The sequence below is a fragment of the Dendropsophus ebraccatus genome, chromosome 5 (assembly GCF_027789765.1).
Source record: "Dendropsophus ebraccatus isolate aDenEbr1 chromosome 5, aDenEbr1.pat, whole genome shotgun sequence".
In the NCBI taxonomy this organism is placed as follows: domain Eukaryota; kingdom Metazoa; phylum Chordata; class Amphibia; order Anura; family Hylidae; genus Dendropsophus; species Dendropsophus ebraccatus.
In genome coordinates, this window is record NC_091458.1 from 21130896 (window position 1) to 21147655 (window position 16760).

Here is a 16760-nt window from a genome sequence, read left to right on the forward strand (position 1 = left end):
GAACGCTCTGCATTTAATTACATGTGGCTGAAGTAGTTGGATGCAGTTAGATACAAGCCTTATGATTACATATGAGTAAATCGCTCATCTAAACGAAGCCCTTAGTTGTATTAGGGCTCCGCTCATCAAGCTGTCGGCCTGTCAGCTGTTGCGCTCCCTGCCGCTCCTCCCACAATTCCGGGAAAAGCTGGATCCAATCCTGGGAAACTTCTCCCAGATTCCCAGGATTAGATCCAGCCTTTCCCCGGCACCAAGGGTGGAGCAGCAGGGAGCAGAGCAATGCTGACAGGCCGGCGGCTTGATAAGCGGAGCCCTAATACAACTAAGCGCTTCATTTAGATGAGCGATTCACCCATCTCTACTTCTGATCATTGTAATGAGGCACATCACCCCCGTCACTGCCTGTAACTAATTCACCATTATAAACCATCATAAAGTGCACTTGGAGCAAGGAGATGCCTCTCTTTATGTAGTGCAACGGCCGAGGCATCGGATTTCTTCTTACAAGTTCACATTTGCTTCCGTTTCCTTCTTTTTACACAAACTTCTCATCTTTTTGCTCTCAACTTCTCCAATGTTCTCTGCAAGCAAAAAATATAGTGTAACCAGTAGCTGACAAAGAAAATGCCACAGGGGGTCTTGGTCACCACTTGTTGTTTAGAGAAAGACTATAAAACACAACCTTAAAGGGGTTGTCCGTGATTTTTCAATAAACTAGCATTACATTGACCTCTGTGGGTGATGTATATTTTACATACACTCTTAGTTTTTATTAAGAGCGCTTACTGTGTTCTCAGGCTCAGTCACATGACCACTCTGCCTGTGCTTTCTTTACTTCCTGTTTCCCATTCCTTCCAGTGAGGGAACAGAGAGTCATCAGGTGGGCGGGGTTATGCATCCACATGGATTTAGCCACACCCCTAACATCTGAGCCCAGAAGAAACTGCAGCAGTAAGGTCAGCATGAGGAGACCAGGAGCTGGTATGTATTGGGGGGCACAGGGGTAAGCCATGTTGCTTTGTAGCTGTGGAGTCCTGGGATCAAATGCCACCAAGGATAACAGCTGCATGTACGTCCCCTAATGTTTGCATGGATTTAATCACACGCTCCAAAACACTGTGAGCCCCACACTGGCGACTTCCACTTCACTGACTGACCGGCCCGGTACATTACAGGTTGTACGGTATCTTTCTATAAATGTTTAACATTTTTTGTGCTGTCTATAAAATAAACGTTATATTTGTCTCAATTTTGGTGTGCACACTTTATTCACTATTATACAACATAATAAAATGTATTCTCTGGGTCACTACAATTACAGCGAAACGATATTTGTATAGTTTTTTTTTTTATTCATTTATTTTTAACTTTACAACTTAGTTTCTATTGAGCCAATGTTCCAGGGGGAAAAAACGCACATCCATATCAGACTGCTATGGAGACCGGTAAGAAGCCAGACTAAGGGCCCTATTACGCAGGACGATTATCGTGGGAAAAATCGTTATATTGTTTGAATTTAAACGATAATTGTTTTGTGTAATTGCAGGCAACGATCGAAAAATCGTTCGTATGTTGTTGACCGTTGATTTAGATCTGAACCTAAAATTATCGGTAATCGCTCGCTGTAATTCCACATTCGTTCGCTCAAGTTCCGCATTTTTTCACTAATCGTTCAGTGTAATTGCACATTGTTCATTGTTTTGCTGGGATCAGAAGGAATAAGCGATCATAGTAACTATCGCAATAACGGTCGTAGTAACGATCATAACTAACGACCATCGTTCTGTGTAATATGGTGAGCGGTTTTAGGTTAATGATAAACAATCTCGTTTGCGATCGTTTATTGTTAGTCGTTAATAGAGTTGATCGAACCTCGGAAAATCCTCGAACATAAAAAAAAAAAAACTCGAACATACCCAAACCTTCCTCATTAGATCGCTGATGCCTTCCTGGTCCGTGCGGAGGAGCGTGCCCGGGACCGCCTGGAATCCCAGAATTCAGCTTAGGTAATAGGCTAAATCCTGGAATGTCAGGCGGTCCCTGGGATGTCTCCTCCTTCCCCACGGACGGGAAGGCATCAGCAATCTAATGCGGAAAGTTCGGGTATGTTCAAGTTCGATCGAACCTAGGATTTTCCGAAGTTCGATAAACTCTTGTCCTTAATTGTTAAAAACTGCTCCGTGCAATAGGACCCCAAGTCGCTGGAATCCTGATCAAGTGAATTTACCATACCAGAACCGGTTAGATGCCATGGTCATGATTTAACAGCGGCATGTAACGGGTTAAACTACCTGGAATAGAGGATTCCCCACTCCGGGAAGTTACAGCAGGAATGCGGCAAACACTTATTTTGATCCCACCGCAGATGAGATCAGAATACGGCCCAGTAGTGACTGCCAAAAAAAGCCATATCAGCGGTCACAAAGGGGTTAAAAGGTTTTGTCTTAGAATCAAAATATCAATAGAGCTTAAAAATCGCTGGCCCTGAATCTCATTAATAGGCCATCCACTCATCTAGTCTTGTAGGTTGTTTTGCTTTCCGAGTGTTCTGGATTCCCTGGAGACGTCACCCATCACCCATCTACTGGATCGATAAGAGTCCGATCAGGAGGGACATAAGACCCCTATTCTTTTATTATTGGGGGGGGAGAATTCTGACCCTCACTTCAGAACAGCAGCTGTGACAACACAACCTTAAAGGGATTTTACTATATTCATCGCCTATCAAAAAGATAGGCCTTAAAGGGAATGTGTCACAAATAAAAAAAAAAAGAAAATGATAAAATTGAATTTGTTATTTTTTTTTTGTTAATTAGTGTGTTTTTTTTTTTTTTTTTTACATGTAAGGAAATATGAAAAATTAACTATCTAATTTTTCATATTTCCCAGTGATGGCCCCTAGGGGGAGCTCCAGCAGGAAAACTGCTGGTAAAAAGTAACCTGATATACGGCTGCTGAAAAAAGAGGCAGTCTCTGCTCAACTGCTGTGACATCATCACCTCCCTCCTCTTTTCACAGGAGAAAAAAGAGGGGAAAGGTGCTATTATGTGTACTGCTGGGCAGCGCCATTTTGTTGTCTGCACAGAAGTACACCTACAACAAGTGTCCCTAGCCTTTTATAATACACCGCAGTGTCACACATTACAGAGGTAGAGGAGGGGTGTGTGTGTATATATATATGGTGCCTTGTGTGTGTGTGGTGTGTGGTGCCTTGGATTACGAGCATAATTCGTTCCGGGACCGTGCTTGTAATCCAAATCTGCTCTTAACCCTTTAAGGACATGGCCCATTTTCGTTTTTACGTTTTCGGTTTTTCCTCCTTGTGTTTAAAAGGTCATAGCACTTGCATTTTTCCACCTAGAAACCCACATGACCCCTTATTTTTTGCGTCACTAATTGTACTTTGCAATTACAGGCTGAATTTTTGCATAAAGAACACTGCGAAACCAGAAAAAAATTCAAAGTGTGGTGAAATTGAAAAAAAAAACGCATTTCTTTTATTTGGGGGAAATGTGTTTTTACGCCATTCACCCTGGGGTAAAACTGACTTGTTATATATGTTCCTCAAGTCGTTACGATTAAAACGATATATAACATGTATAACTTATATTGTATCTGATGGCCTGTAAAAAATTCAAACCGTTGTTAACCAATATACGTTCCTTAAAATCGCTCCATTCCCAGGCTTATAGCGCTTTTATCCTTTGGTCTATGGGGCTGTGCGAGGTGTCATTTTTTGCGCCATGATGTGATCTTTCTATCGGTACCTTGATTGCGCATATACGTCTTTTTGATCGCTTTTTATTACATTTTTTCTGGATTTGATGCGACCAAAAATGCGCAATTTTGCACTTTGGGATTTTTTTTGCGCTGACGCCGTTTACCGTACGAGATCAGGAATGTGATTAATTAATAGTTCGGGCGATTACGCACGCGGCGATAGCAAACATGTTTATTTATTTATTTGTTTACTTTTATTTAAAACCTGGGAAAAGGGGGGTGATTCAGACTTTTATTAGGGGAGGGGGCTTTTTACTATAAACAACACTTTTTTTTTTTTTTTTTACACATATACTAGAAGCCCCCCTGGGGGACTTCTAGTATATACACTGTGATCTCTCATGGAGATCTCTGCAGCATAGATATGCTGCAGAGATCCATGAGATCGGCACTCGTTTGCTTTCGGCTGCTGCAGCCGAAAACGAACGAGTGCCGAGCCGAGGACGGCGCCATCTTGGACGCGTCCCCGGCCGGCATCAGTAACGGAGATCGCTCCTCCGGGACAAGGTCCCGGAGGAGCGATCTCCCCCACTAGACACCAGGGAAACGTTGCCTCCGGTAATCGGAGGCAGCTGTCAACTTTGACAGCTGCCTCCGATTAGCTAATTAGCGGGCACGGCGATCAGACCGTGCCCGCTAATAGCGGCGGTCCCGGGCTACACGCGGCACCCGGGATCGCGGCACTTCAAAGCGGGGCCGCCGCGCGGCCCCGCTTTGAAGTGCAAGTGAGGACATAGGACGTACCGGTACGTCCTATGTCCTTAAGAGGTTAAACCAAAGCAAATTTTCCCATAAGAAATCATAGAAATGCAGACAATTGGTTCCACACCCCAAAAATAATGATTTATTATTCTGAATAACATGTAGAACAGATGAAACAAACATTCAGAAACAGCAGAATCTGTGATATTATAAGTTACTGTACAGTAATGGAGAGGATGGGAAACACAAGGGCGGACAGAGACTGCAGGGAGCATGAAGGAATGAGCAGGACAGATGTGGGCACATACATGCAGCACTCTCTGTCCGGGGAGCGAGGGGTTACAGCTATGGAGAGATTACCTCCACAGTCCTGTCCCCTGATGTAAGCCCCAGCCTGAAGTGGATCTGCTATGATTTGGAAGGTGGGGGAGACTTCCTAGGTCAGAGTACATTGCTGTAGACCCCGCTATGCAGACCATGCCCCTCCTCCACTCGCGCTCCCACCCAGAACAGGGAGCTCTTAAACCAAAGCAATGCTCTTAAACCAAGTCACAATTTTGAAAACCTGTGAGCTCTTAAACCAAAACGCTCTTAAACCAAGGTACCACTGTGTGTGTGTATGATTAATATATATATATATATATATATACATACATAAATACATACACACACAGGAGAGTACAGGCTATTGTTCTCTGGTGTATATATATACAGGAGAGTACAGGCTATTGTTCTCTGGTGTATATATATACAGGAGAGTACAGGCTATTGTTCTCTGGTGTATATATATACAGGAGAGTATAGGCTATTGCTCTCTGGTGTTAATATATAGAGTCACACATTACACAGGTAAGAGGTGTGTATATATATATATATATATACACATACACAGGCGAGTACAGGCTCTTGTTCTCTGGTGTATATATATATATATATATATGTATATATACAGGAGAGTAAAGGCAATTGTTCTCTGGTGTATATAGGGGCCACTTGCTATATGCAGCCACCTCAATGAGACAAGAGTTGATGACTGTAATAAATAACTGTGACTCCTTTGCTGCAGTCAGTGATTGGTTACAATATTTGCTGTCTGTACCAATTACAGTGATACAAATAGTTGCCAATAGTTCTGGATAACAGTAACTCCTGTCCTGGGAGCTGATAGTCTGGTGTATTCCTCTACAGCTATATAATCACTGTGGAGGATAATACATGTATGTACTAGTACTTTATCTGTCTGGGACCAGACAATAACTCCCAGCATACACATGCAATATCCTCCACAGTGATTATATAACTATAGAGTAATACACCAAACAAACCATCAGCTTCAATGATAGGAGTTACAGGTAATCATTACAACAAATTGCTTTACCATATATACAGGGGATCTGCGTTATTACCTGAGCTCCTCCTGCAGCTGTAAATCGTCGGATCCCCAGTGCAGCCACTGCCCGATCAGAGCACTCACAGTCTGGCTCAGCTCCCTGCCCTGTACTCGGCTCATGTGACTGGGACCCGACAATAACTGAGTACAGGGCAGGAAGCTGAGCCAGACTGGGCAGGGAGCTGAGCCAGACTGTGAGTTCTCTGATCGGGCAGTGGCTGCACTGGGGATCCGACGATTTACAGCTGCAGGAGGAGCTCGGGTAATAACGCAGATCCCCTGTATACTTCACTGTATAAGACACCCACTAAGGGAGCAGGGGCACACAGACCGGGGGAGAGCAGGGGCACATAGACGGGGGAGAGCAGCGGCACATAGACGGGGGAGAGCAGCGGCACATAGACGCAATGACTCATCTAGAAGAGGCAGCAAGCAAGCCGGAAACAGCTCAGGTAACTTCCAGCCTCTTACAGTACTTCCAGGAGCAGGCTCCTCTAAAATGGTGCCACCACCCTCCACCAGCTGTGTACTACGCATGCCTCTGAATATGCCTAGCACATAGCACACAGCTCACTCCGTCCCGTTCACTTCAATGCTTTGTGTGTGCCGTACAGCATCTGTGTAAGTGTCGTGCAAAGACACCATACACAGATGCTATTCAACATGGCAGCCCCCTGTGGCAAGCATTACAGTGCTTTAAAACATTGATGCCACAGGAAAAATAAAAAATAAAAAATACCAAACCACTTATTTTTAATAATTACATTTGACAGAAAAAAAAAAAAAAAGTGACACTATCCCTTTAAAGCATATGTATACCCACTGACACCCGCCCTTCCCCCAAACTACTGATACCGTCCCTTAAATCAGAAGTTTTTCCTGGATGTCTTATATAAAATGCTGCTGGTGCCGTGTTTTAGGTGAAAAATCATCTTTTATTCCTCAGTAGGAGAGTCATTGAGGCAGGGCCTAGAGTTCGTGCCCAAGGCCTGCGCCAGCCACCTCTGTGGTATTATTGTCTGCCCCCCAGATTCTCGTACCACCCCCAGGCCAGAGCTCTGATCTCAAACGCTCATCTACAGAACAGTACCAGTAATTTAGGGGGGGGGGGGGGGGGGGGGGTTGGGTGATGAATATAGGAAAATCCCTTTTAGGGTAGCTTCACATGTACCGACTCGCAGCGTTAATAACGCTGCAAGTCGGCTAGGTCCTGGCAGATCACTTTCACTACATACACACAGCGGTCTGAACGACCGCTGCGTGTATGTAATTCTACCGGCCGCTTAGGAGATGAGAGGTAATGTATACAGAGCGGGAGCCGGGCGGCAGCTGAAGGGGTTAAGCGGCCGGCAGAACTACATACACGTAGCGGTCGTTCAGACCGCTGTGTGTATGTAGTGAAAGTGATCTGCCAGGACTTAGCCGACTCGGAGCGTTATTAACTCTGAGAGTCGGTACGTGTGAAGCTACCCTAAGGGTGTCTTCACACGTACCGTATCGCTGCGTTTAGTGCGATTTTTACATGCGAGTTTTGATTTTCACATGAAAATCATGTGAAAATCAAAACTTGCATGTAAAAATCGCACCAAACACACAGCGATAAAAACGCAGCGATACGGTACGCGTGAAGCTACCCTAAGGCTGTTTTCACATAGCGTCACAGCTACTGTTCAGAAGTGACAAGTGGAGCCCAATAGAGAGGAACTGAATCTGACAGACCCCATTGACTTGAAGTCCTCACCTTCTTAAACTCTTTTGCCTTCTTGCGGTTCTTTGCATAGTCTTCCTGACGCATCTTCTCTTCTCTCCGTGTTTTAACTTCATCAAGCTGATTATATAACCTGGAGGGGAGCAAGCAGATTGTACTATAGAAGTTACCCATGCTATATTCCTTGCTGCAATATTATGTATAAATTGACAAAAGGATGTAACTTTGTCAACAGGGAGCGTCCCTAGAGCCTGTCACAGGTTGGGGGCCACTTTGCTTGTACTAGTGCAAAACTTGTCATTACTTTTCCAGAGTACAACACTTACCGTATAGTGCGCTGGTGCATCTCTATCTCGGACAGCTTGCGATCTTCTGGGGTGCTCACTCGGACCTCAACCACTTTCTTCAGTTGTCCTCCATCATACGGGACCGGCTCTGTAAGAATAACATTAGATAGATGAGGCTTTCCAAAGCACCCAGATGCAAGATTGAGATGTGAAAATAGCGGCTATTTTACCCCCCAAAATTTATGGACTCTGGTATAGCAGTTTTAACCTATTCAAGTGTAAGACGCTGGACAGCAATACCCGACACAACCAACCAACATGAACTTCAAGTCTTTCAGATGTTCACGTCACTAATTTGTTTGGAGCGATGTCACCAAGTTTCTGGGTGGACAATTTGCTCCTGTCTGATACTATTGCTGGTTTCTTGAGTTATTAGGTGTATATATGTATGTATGTATGTATGTATAAAATATAAAATATATATATATATAAAATATATATATATATAAAATATATATATATATAAAATATATATATATATAAAATATATATATATATAAAATATATATATATATAAAATATATATATATAAAATATATATATATAAAATATATATATATAAAATATATATATATAAAATATATATATATAAAATATATATATATAAAATATATATATATAAAATATATATATATAAAATATATATATAAAATATATATATATAAAATATATATATATAAAATATATATATATAAAATATATATATATATATATATATATATATATATATATATATATATATATATATATATATAATTTATTCAAAATTGTTGGTTGTTATAAATGAGTTCCCTTAAATTAAACACTGTGACCTTTTGGTTCACGAAGAGTCTGGGTGTTTTTTTTTTTCCATTTTATTTCCTATTGGTTAGAAGGGAGGGGTTAGCTGCAGACTAAAATTCGATGGGCGATAAAATAAAGTATACATGGCTTAGGGCGCTATAGAAATAAAAAAACAATACTCACCTACCATTCAAGAAGTACACATTTAGGGTGCGTTCACACCTACAGGATCCGCAGCAGATTTGATGGTGTGTTCAGTTATTTAAATGAAATCTGCTGCGGATCCGCTAAGTGTGAACGTACCCTTAGCCAATCTCCGACTGTGGTCTGTGAGGATGACACGCCAGCAGGAAGTAGCAGGGACTAGCGAAGACTTGGGAGTATCATTAGTGGGGGGACTGGGTGGAGGAGTATTTTTTTTTTCTTTTTATTTCTATGCCACCTTGAGCCATATATAATTTTTTCTTTCTTATACAAATTTCAGAGACTGATATTGAGGCACAAAAGTTCACCTCAGAATCGATGTCTGTAACTCAGTGTCAAATACAGCATGAATTTCAATGTGAGAAACCTGCACAAAAAAGTGTTACTTTTTTCCAAAGGTCAAAAAAAAAAAAAAAATTAATTTTTCAGTGTTGTGTAGACATCCCAACTTAAAGTGGAAACATGTTGACTTCCACAAGCAAATATCCAGATCAGTTTCATGGGACATCTGTTCAGCACTTTGGAAGGGTGGGTGGACAGTTTCAGAGATGTGGTTCAGACTTGCCAACATTTTTTATTTTGTAGGAAGAATCCCATGATGCAGGCCACAAAGGTTAGGTAAACTGGCCCAAAGGGGCTATTTTTGTGATTTTCCCAGCAGTCCCAGGAATAGGGGGTGAAGCATTGAAGGTGGACGGGGGTAGAACAACTTACCAGAGCTGAACTGCTGACCTTCCTGTGTAATGGATACCCCCGATAGATTGGACGTCTGACCCTCCTGCTTTTGCAGTCTGTCTTTAGTCTTTATCTCTTGGACTCTCTTTGCAGAGTTCTCTATGAAACGTCTTTTCTTTCTCAGGAAGGCTTCCTGCAGGTTCCCCGGAGTAGATGTGAATTCAAGGCTCATTTCTGAAGCAGCACACAGGAAAGTATAAGGCCACAGGATAATAAGTAGAATGTTTTTTTCACATCATAGCATAGCAGTAGGATATCACTTTATCCCGTCTGGAGACCCCCACCCAACTATCCTGCGGTTTTAGTTTAGCACTGTAGTACCTAGGCTCCTATTCCTAAAAAACCTAAACCCTTCTGCCATTTCATTTTCAGGATGAGCAGAGGATCTTAGTGCTCAGACCACTACCAACCTTGTTATGTCATGTGACATCTTGGCAGCAATTTGCTATGTGATTAGGTAATGGCAGTACCTGTGGATCTACATTTCCGACACCTGTTCCTCCAAATCATGTACAAGATGGTTACCTGCAAAGTGGTGGGATAAGGACGAGCCTACTGAAGACTGATCAGGGGCATGAAGGCTGGAAGCGTCCACTTCTGCATGAAGAGGGTGAAAGGTGCTCTGTAACAAGAATATCAGATTTATACTTATTATTATTATGGACAGTGTGTAGCTTCAGCCTATGATCACTTGGGCATAGACGTACACGGACTTTGTCCACAGGATCATAAAGTTATACGTACATTTAACTTTTATGAAGATATTAATGGTAACTGGTGGACAAATCATATCAAGTGATGACACTTTAGACCAGGGAAGGGAAATCTTTGGCCCTCCAGCTGTTGCAGAACTACAATTCCCATCATGCCTGGACAGCCAAAGCATATTGACAATTGTAGTTCTACAACAGCTGGGAGGGCTGTAGGTTCCCCATCCCAGCTTTACGGGCTATGCAAATTGAAGTGAAACTGTCACCTGGAAATACAGAACCAAAAGTAGTGTGTGGGTTGAAAACAACTTTCTTCCAGGATTGTGAAAGCATGGCAAAATTAGGAAAGGAGTTAATGCTATACCTTAAAGCGGGGGTGTAAAAATGGTGGCCCTCCTGCTATTGCAAAACACCAACTCCGATCATGCCTGGACAGCCAAAGCTTTAGCTGTACAAGTAGGATGGGACTGATAGTTCTGCAATAGCAGGAGGGGCCATCAGTGACACCAGAGCCTTAAAACATCTTCTGACATGTCAGATCTTTAACATGCAAAATAGTGGAGGACCATCATTTTAAACTCCCCTCCCCACTAATGCATTACCTGGGAAGTGCTTTGGTCCTCAGGGATGGGGGTGGCAGGAGGCTCGGAGCACGCCATGCTGCTGTCATTCAGGCTGACCAGAGTTAGGTCTGGTTCCTCCAGGATTCCCCGCAGAGACTCAGAGTCCTAATAAACAGAGAAAATCCAGATAATCTAATATAAATATATATGAGAAGACAACATTGGTGCTATCTGATCTCCAACAATTATGGATTTTTATAATAAAAGGGTTCTATAATGATCAAACCCCGGTCACATTGCTGAGAAATCAGACACAATATTCTATGAAGACAGCCATGTTGCCATATCACCTAAGGGCTCTATTACACAGAGCGATTACCATCTAGGTAGTTTACTCACCCAGGTATGGGCAAAGCTTGGTAAAGACCCAGCAGAAGAGCCTATAGTCAAGCTAGACAAGGATTGAAGAGAAAATCTGGAGTGAGATGCGTGGGTCACGTTCTCAGACGTTGGGGTGTGATCTGATGACTTTAAAGCATCATGGTGGGAACCTCCGTCAGTCTCTTGAGGGTCCTCATGCTTTGTGTTGGCGGTCGCTTCCCATAGAGCGGGTAATTCCTCGAAGTGGACGCTTTTCATACTGTTTCTCTCCAGGGATTCTGAGATTGGATGTTCAGACAGTTCGGAATCATTCACGGTCATCTGTGTGGCCATAAGTTCATGGAAAGACCCGCTCTCCTCCGCTCTGCCTGTCAGGGTCGTGGAGGAGTGCTGACCTGAGAATGTTCTGTAACCGGCGTCATGTAAAGAATCAAAAGATTGTGAGATGCCATGCTGCAAAGGAGTTCCACTGTATTGTTCTTGTCCAGACGCTGCACAGGGAGGATGATCATGGCCGCTCACATTGGGCTCATTCAGTGTGCACTCCGGGTGTAAGGGAAGGAAAGATCCAGAAGAATCTTAAAAAAAAAAAATAAAAAAAAAAAAAAAAAACAACAATACATCACAAGAAATCAATCTCAAGAAACATGGGCTGATCAGCTGATTAAAAGTGCCGAGCGCTACAATCTCCTCGACTCGGCTATGCACACTTGGTGGCAGCTACGTCTTGTATTGCGTATTGTACTTCTTCCCATTAAAGTAAATAGGAAAAGCTGCAGTACCAGGTATAGCCTTGTGTACAGTGCGCTGCTTCCTGGGTGGTGAAGAGGTGGCAGCGCTCACATGAGAAGAATAGCCCTGTCATATATATATATATACGGTATGAGCTCAGATCAAGTGTATGAACCCTCACGGTTAATATGATCGGGGAACAAAAGATGTCATCATTGCTCAGGATAAAAGAAAAAAAAAAAAAAACTACACTCACAACATAACACACACTTACATTCATATGCAAAACATACATACACCCTTACTACATCTCACGTATACTCAGACACACTGACAGAAGGGTGAGCTCAGTTCAAGTGTAGAAAGCTTCATTGCATAAAATGCTCCCGACAGCTATGTATCCATCATTGCTCACTGAAGACATCACTAACCACACTATACAGCAGACCACGGCTCATTGCTTGGACCAACCACATCACTAACCGCACTATACAGCAGACCACAGCTCATTGCTTGGACCAAACACACCACTAACCGCACTATACAGCAGGCCAGGGCTCATTGCTTGCACCAAACACACCACTAACCGCACTATACAGCAGGCCAGGGCTCATTGCTTGGACCAACCACATCACTAACCGCACTATACAGCAGACCACAGCTCATTGCTTGGACCAAACACACCACTAACCGCACTATACAGCAGGCCAGGGCTCATTGCTTGGACCCAACACACCACTAACCGCATTATACAGCAGGCCACTGCCCATTGCTTGCACCTAACACACCACTGCACACCTCTTACACTACAGACATCACTCATCCACACTGTACAGCACTCACCTGCTTCCTGCTGCCTCATCAGTGACATTCTCTCTATGTTCTGCGAGTGGAATAAGCCACCAGATGAGCTTAGAGCCGGCAGGCTGTGTGACAGATGGGGCTCTGGACTTCTATGCTCCTGCTGTTCTGGGCGGCTGAGGTTACTGGAGCCCTAGGAGAGTCCAATTCACCAATTTGAAGGAGATGCCCAGTGACTGACCTAATCCTAATCCGAAATACATCCATAGAGAAGCCTACCTGACTCACATCCTGCAGGTTTTGTGGGCTGCGGCTGTGTTCCGATTGGGCGTAGGACGGGGTGGAAACACTGAAGTCGGGTTTTGGATCCAGGGAGTGAAATGTGCTCGACAGGTGGTGATCAGTAGCCGAAATATCAGATGCAGCTTCAGCAGCTGGAAAAGAGGACGAGGAAACATGCTGTATCTGTACAGTATAAGGCTACATTCAAACAACATAAATTTTTTATTAATCACGGCCAATGTTGCCGATTTGCAACAACGGCCGTGATTAATAGAAAATTTTTGTTGCAATGCCGTCAGAGGAAATACACATAGTAAACACTCCGGCCAGGATCCCTAGCGGCCGCAATGAAAACTGACATGTCTCCGGCCGCACTCTCCATTGTCTGCGATGGGGACTTGGGATGTGGGTGCACACGGTTGCACCCGCATCTCAATTCAATAGAAAAAAAGTTTATCCGGCTGGTACTGCAGTATCAGCCAAGATAAACTTCACCGACGCAGGCCGTTCTGTGACATGGCCGGTGTCATAGTAAGTGTGAACGTGGCCTAAATCGCTACACACACACTCACGGTCCATGGAGATAGATAGATAGATAAAGATAGAAAAGCTCACAAAGCTACCCTGTTTGGTGACTCTCATTCAGTACTATAAGTTATAGAAACAGAGGAACACAGCGAGCTTGTCTGTATCCATAATAAAAGGCAATCCTATAACCATCTGGATACAATGGCTACCTCTACCAGGTCCAGCCATACAAATTATATAATTATATATATATATATATATATATATATATATATATATATATATATATATATATATATATATATATATATATATTGTGACAGAGTGTCTGGAGAAATTGTAGATGGGGTGTATATATGCCCAAGATTTATCATGTCTGTGATATAAAAAAGCAACCAGGAAAATAGTGTCCAGAGATCTGTGGCTTCTGCAGATCAGGTTTGAACAAAACTAATTATCAGGGCCTGTGTTGCTGGAGTGGGGAGTGAGGGTGGGCCCCACTCCATCCAGACAGTCCGGGTCTTGGGCTGTCTGATTAATCAGTCAGTCCTCAGGTGTGCAAGTCTTATAAAAGGCCAGGAGTGCAGACACACCTTGGCTCTCAGCCTGGGAACAGGTCATCTGCTAAGAACCTGTGAGAGCCATACAAGTGGTAAGTACAATTTCTGTTATGTGTGGTGACTGGTATTAGGCCGGCGCCTTGTTAGTGGGGTATCCTGCTGTTTAGTTAGTGCCGGACAGGCATAGGATTTTGTTTGTGTTGATTTATTTCTGTACCACTATCTCTAAATAAAACTGGCTGAGGTCAGTTGTACGAACTCCAGTGTTCTATCTGTGCCTGCCAGAGTGTGCCCCGTCTACTCAGGAGATGACTACCCCGCTACCTAATCCCTTACAATATATATATATATCATATTGGTGAAATATAGATGTTACTTACACTGAAAACTCAGGTTTCTTTGCAGAGAAGCGCTGAGGTCTTTGGTGTATTTCTCTATGATTTCCTGGATGTGGCGTCGATTTTCCAGTGGATCCAAATAGTCGCTCCATGTTCCACGATGGATCTCAGGTCTAGACGGGCTGGAAATGCTGCCTTTTGTTTCCTCTATAGCAGAATAGTTGCATCTCTGGAGGTCCGATAAGATATCTAAAAGGAAAATAAAATAAATTTACAATAGAATATAAATCTTGTAATGCCTGCAGTACGTGGATTCAATGCTTCCTGGGGTCAAGGTGCCTATACACTCCTGTACTTCCTACAGGGACACAATGTAGAGCCAATGTCTAAGGTTGGACCTGTCCCCACCAATCTTAGTGATAATGCCATAACTATATAATGAGAATACCTTTTTAAATTTACAAGCAAATATTTAAAAGGGAATGTCTAATCAATGACTTATTGCTTAAATAATGTTTCTATGTAAAAGAGTTTGTTCAACAAAAAGTTTTTTCATTCAAATCAACTAGAGCCAGAAAGTGCCAGAGATTTGTATTTTACTTCTATTAAAAAATCTCCAGTCTTCCAGTACTTACCAGCTTCTGTATGTCCTGCAGAAAGTGGTGTATTCTTTGCAGTCTGACACAGTGCTCTATACTGCCATGTCAGGAACTGTCCAGAGCTGCATCAAATTCCCATAGAAAAATGTTCTTGCTCTCCAGACTGGAGAATACACCACTTCCTGCAGGACATACAGTAGCTCATAAGTACTGGAAGACTGGAGATTTTTTTAAACAGAAGTAAATTACAAATCTCTGGCACCAGGTGATTTGAAAGAAAACATTTTTTGGTGAAGCGCTATAGTGTATTATCATTACCTGGCATCGGATATCATATTTGAAGTTGTTGGCAGAAGTCAGTACAGCAGAAAACGCAAAGAAAATACCAACCGGATTGTACAGGACTCAAGTCTGTCTTCTCGCTGGTCAGGAAGCTGCCGGATGATATGGTTGTAGTTGACAGATAATCGCTGACGGATTCTGGGCTCCTTCCTTGTCCAGCTGGCCCCTGCATGGATATATAGGCTTATAACCATTCCCCCCACCATGTCCAGTTATGTATCCTCCACCATAATCTGAGCTCAGATCAAGTGTAGAAACCACCACAGGTTGTGTCTGGTGGGAAGAAGATGCATCACGGCTCAGATGTATACATAGAACAGACACAGGCATACACCGGGGCACGGCCACATGTACCAGGAGTGGGGACTGCCACCCGTATGCAGCTGCATTCATGACAGTACCGGAAATTGGAAGAAAACGTAGAAGGTTGTAGTTTTACAGACACATAGGGAATTTTCCTATTGACGTCAATGGGGAAATTCATGACAAATCTAAAAAGCAGCAGTCCGGGGCCACAACGGTACTTGTGAAAGTGCCCGACACTCACTCAGGACGCGACACACACGCCACACTGACAGGACAAGACAATCGGCTTCTCAGGTTGGCAAATCATGCACCAGTCTCCCAGTACTCAGATTTGGCTAAGGAACATTTCATCACTGATCATTTTTCCGTAGAAAATGACCTCAGATACAAGGGGATGAGCGGGTTAGAGGTCACATCCAGGGCTGGGTGCATACTCACAAGACCAGAAGCTCCTCCTCCCACTGAGAGGTGTTTGGGCAATGCGCTCCGGTTAGTGGTAAGAGGCTCGTGTAGACTTCTGTGTAAAGCTGGAGTCAGGGAACGATCTGGAAGACGGAGAAATGATCGGACCAACAAATGTCAGTTACTATCTTCCTTTCAACCATTTCTAAAAGCCATACACTGAGTGGAAAATCCCTTTAACATCTGTGTCTGACATCTAGAGGAGCATGCAGGATATGCTGCACAGTGACAGTGCATGTGTTCTTACCACCTCCTGTAGGGTCACTTGATCTTTCCAAGGACAGAGTCTCTCTCCACGATAACTTGGCACGACTTTGGTTTGGAGTCTCGTCTCTGATGCTGACCGATAACCTGGACAGGTCCCCTTGTATTAAAGTGGCGTCACTGCTCATCCTACTAACATCTAGGTGATGACCTGCACGTTCACTGTGTCCAGATCTGTCATTCCGACCTAAAGCACATAGACCATAGTAGGAAATTAAAGGGGTACTCCAGCAATTTTTTTCC

General features: G+C 43.3%; 1 protein-coding gene across 1 annotated transcript in view; it reads right to left on the reverse strand.

Moving 5' to 3' along the window:
* Nucleotides 1-324: 324 nt before the first annotated feature.
* The window catches only part of CEP295 (centrosomal protein 295), a 36557-nt gene continuing 20121 nt past the window's right edge, over nucleotides 325-16760 (reverse strand). Inside the window, exons 16-28 of the mRNA XM_069969655.1 lie at nucleotides 16501-16704; nucleotides 16230-16336; nucleotides 15534-15651; nucleotides 14587-14793; nucleotides 13116-13270; nucleotides 12879-13029; nucleotides 11322-11881; nucleotides 10962-11087; nucleotides 10175-10271; nucleotides 9629-9823; nucleotides 7907-8015; nucleotides 7614-7713; nucleotides 325-581 (exon numbers count right to left, since the gene is read on the reverse strand). Coding sequence (XP_069825756.1) covers nucleotides 549-581; nucleotides 7614-7713; nucleotides 7907-8015; nucleotides 9629-9823; nucleotides 10175-10271; nucleotides 10962-11087; nucleotides 11322-11881; nucleotides 12879-13029; nucleotides 13116-13270; nucleotides 14587-14793; nucleotides 15534-15651; nucleotides 16230-16336; nucleotides 16501-16704 — 2162 coding nt within the window. The 3' untranslated portion in view covers nucleotides 325-548. The remainder of the gene's footprint in view (nucleotides 582-7613; nucleotides 7714-7906; nucleotides 8016-9628; nucleotides 9824-10174; nucleotides 10272-10961; nucleotides 11088-11321; nucleotides 11882-12878; nucleotides 13030-13115; nucleotides 13271-14586; nucleotides 14794-15533; nucleotides 15652-16229; nucleotides 16337-16500; nucleotides 16705-16760) is intronic.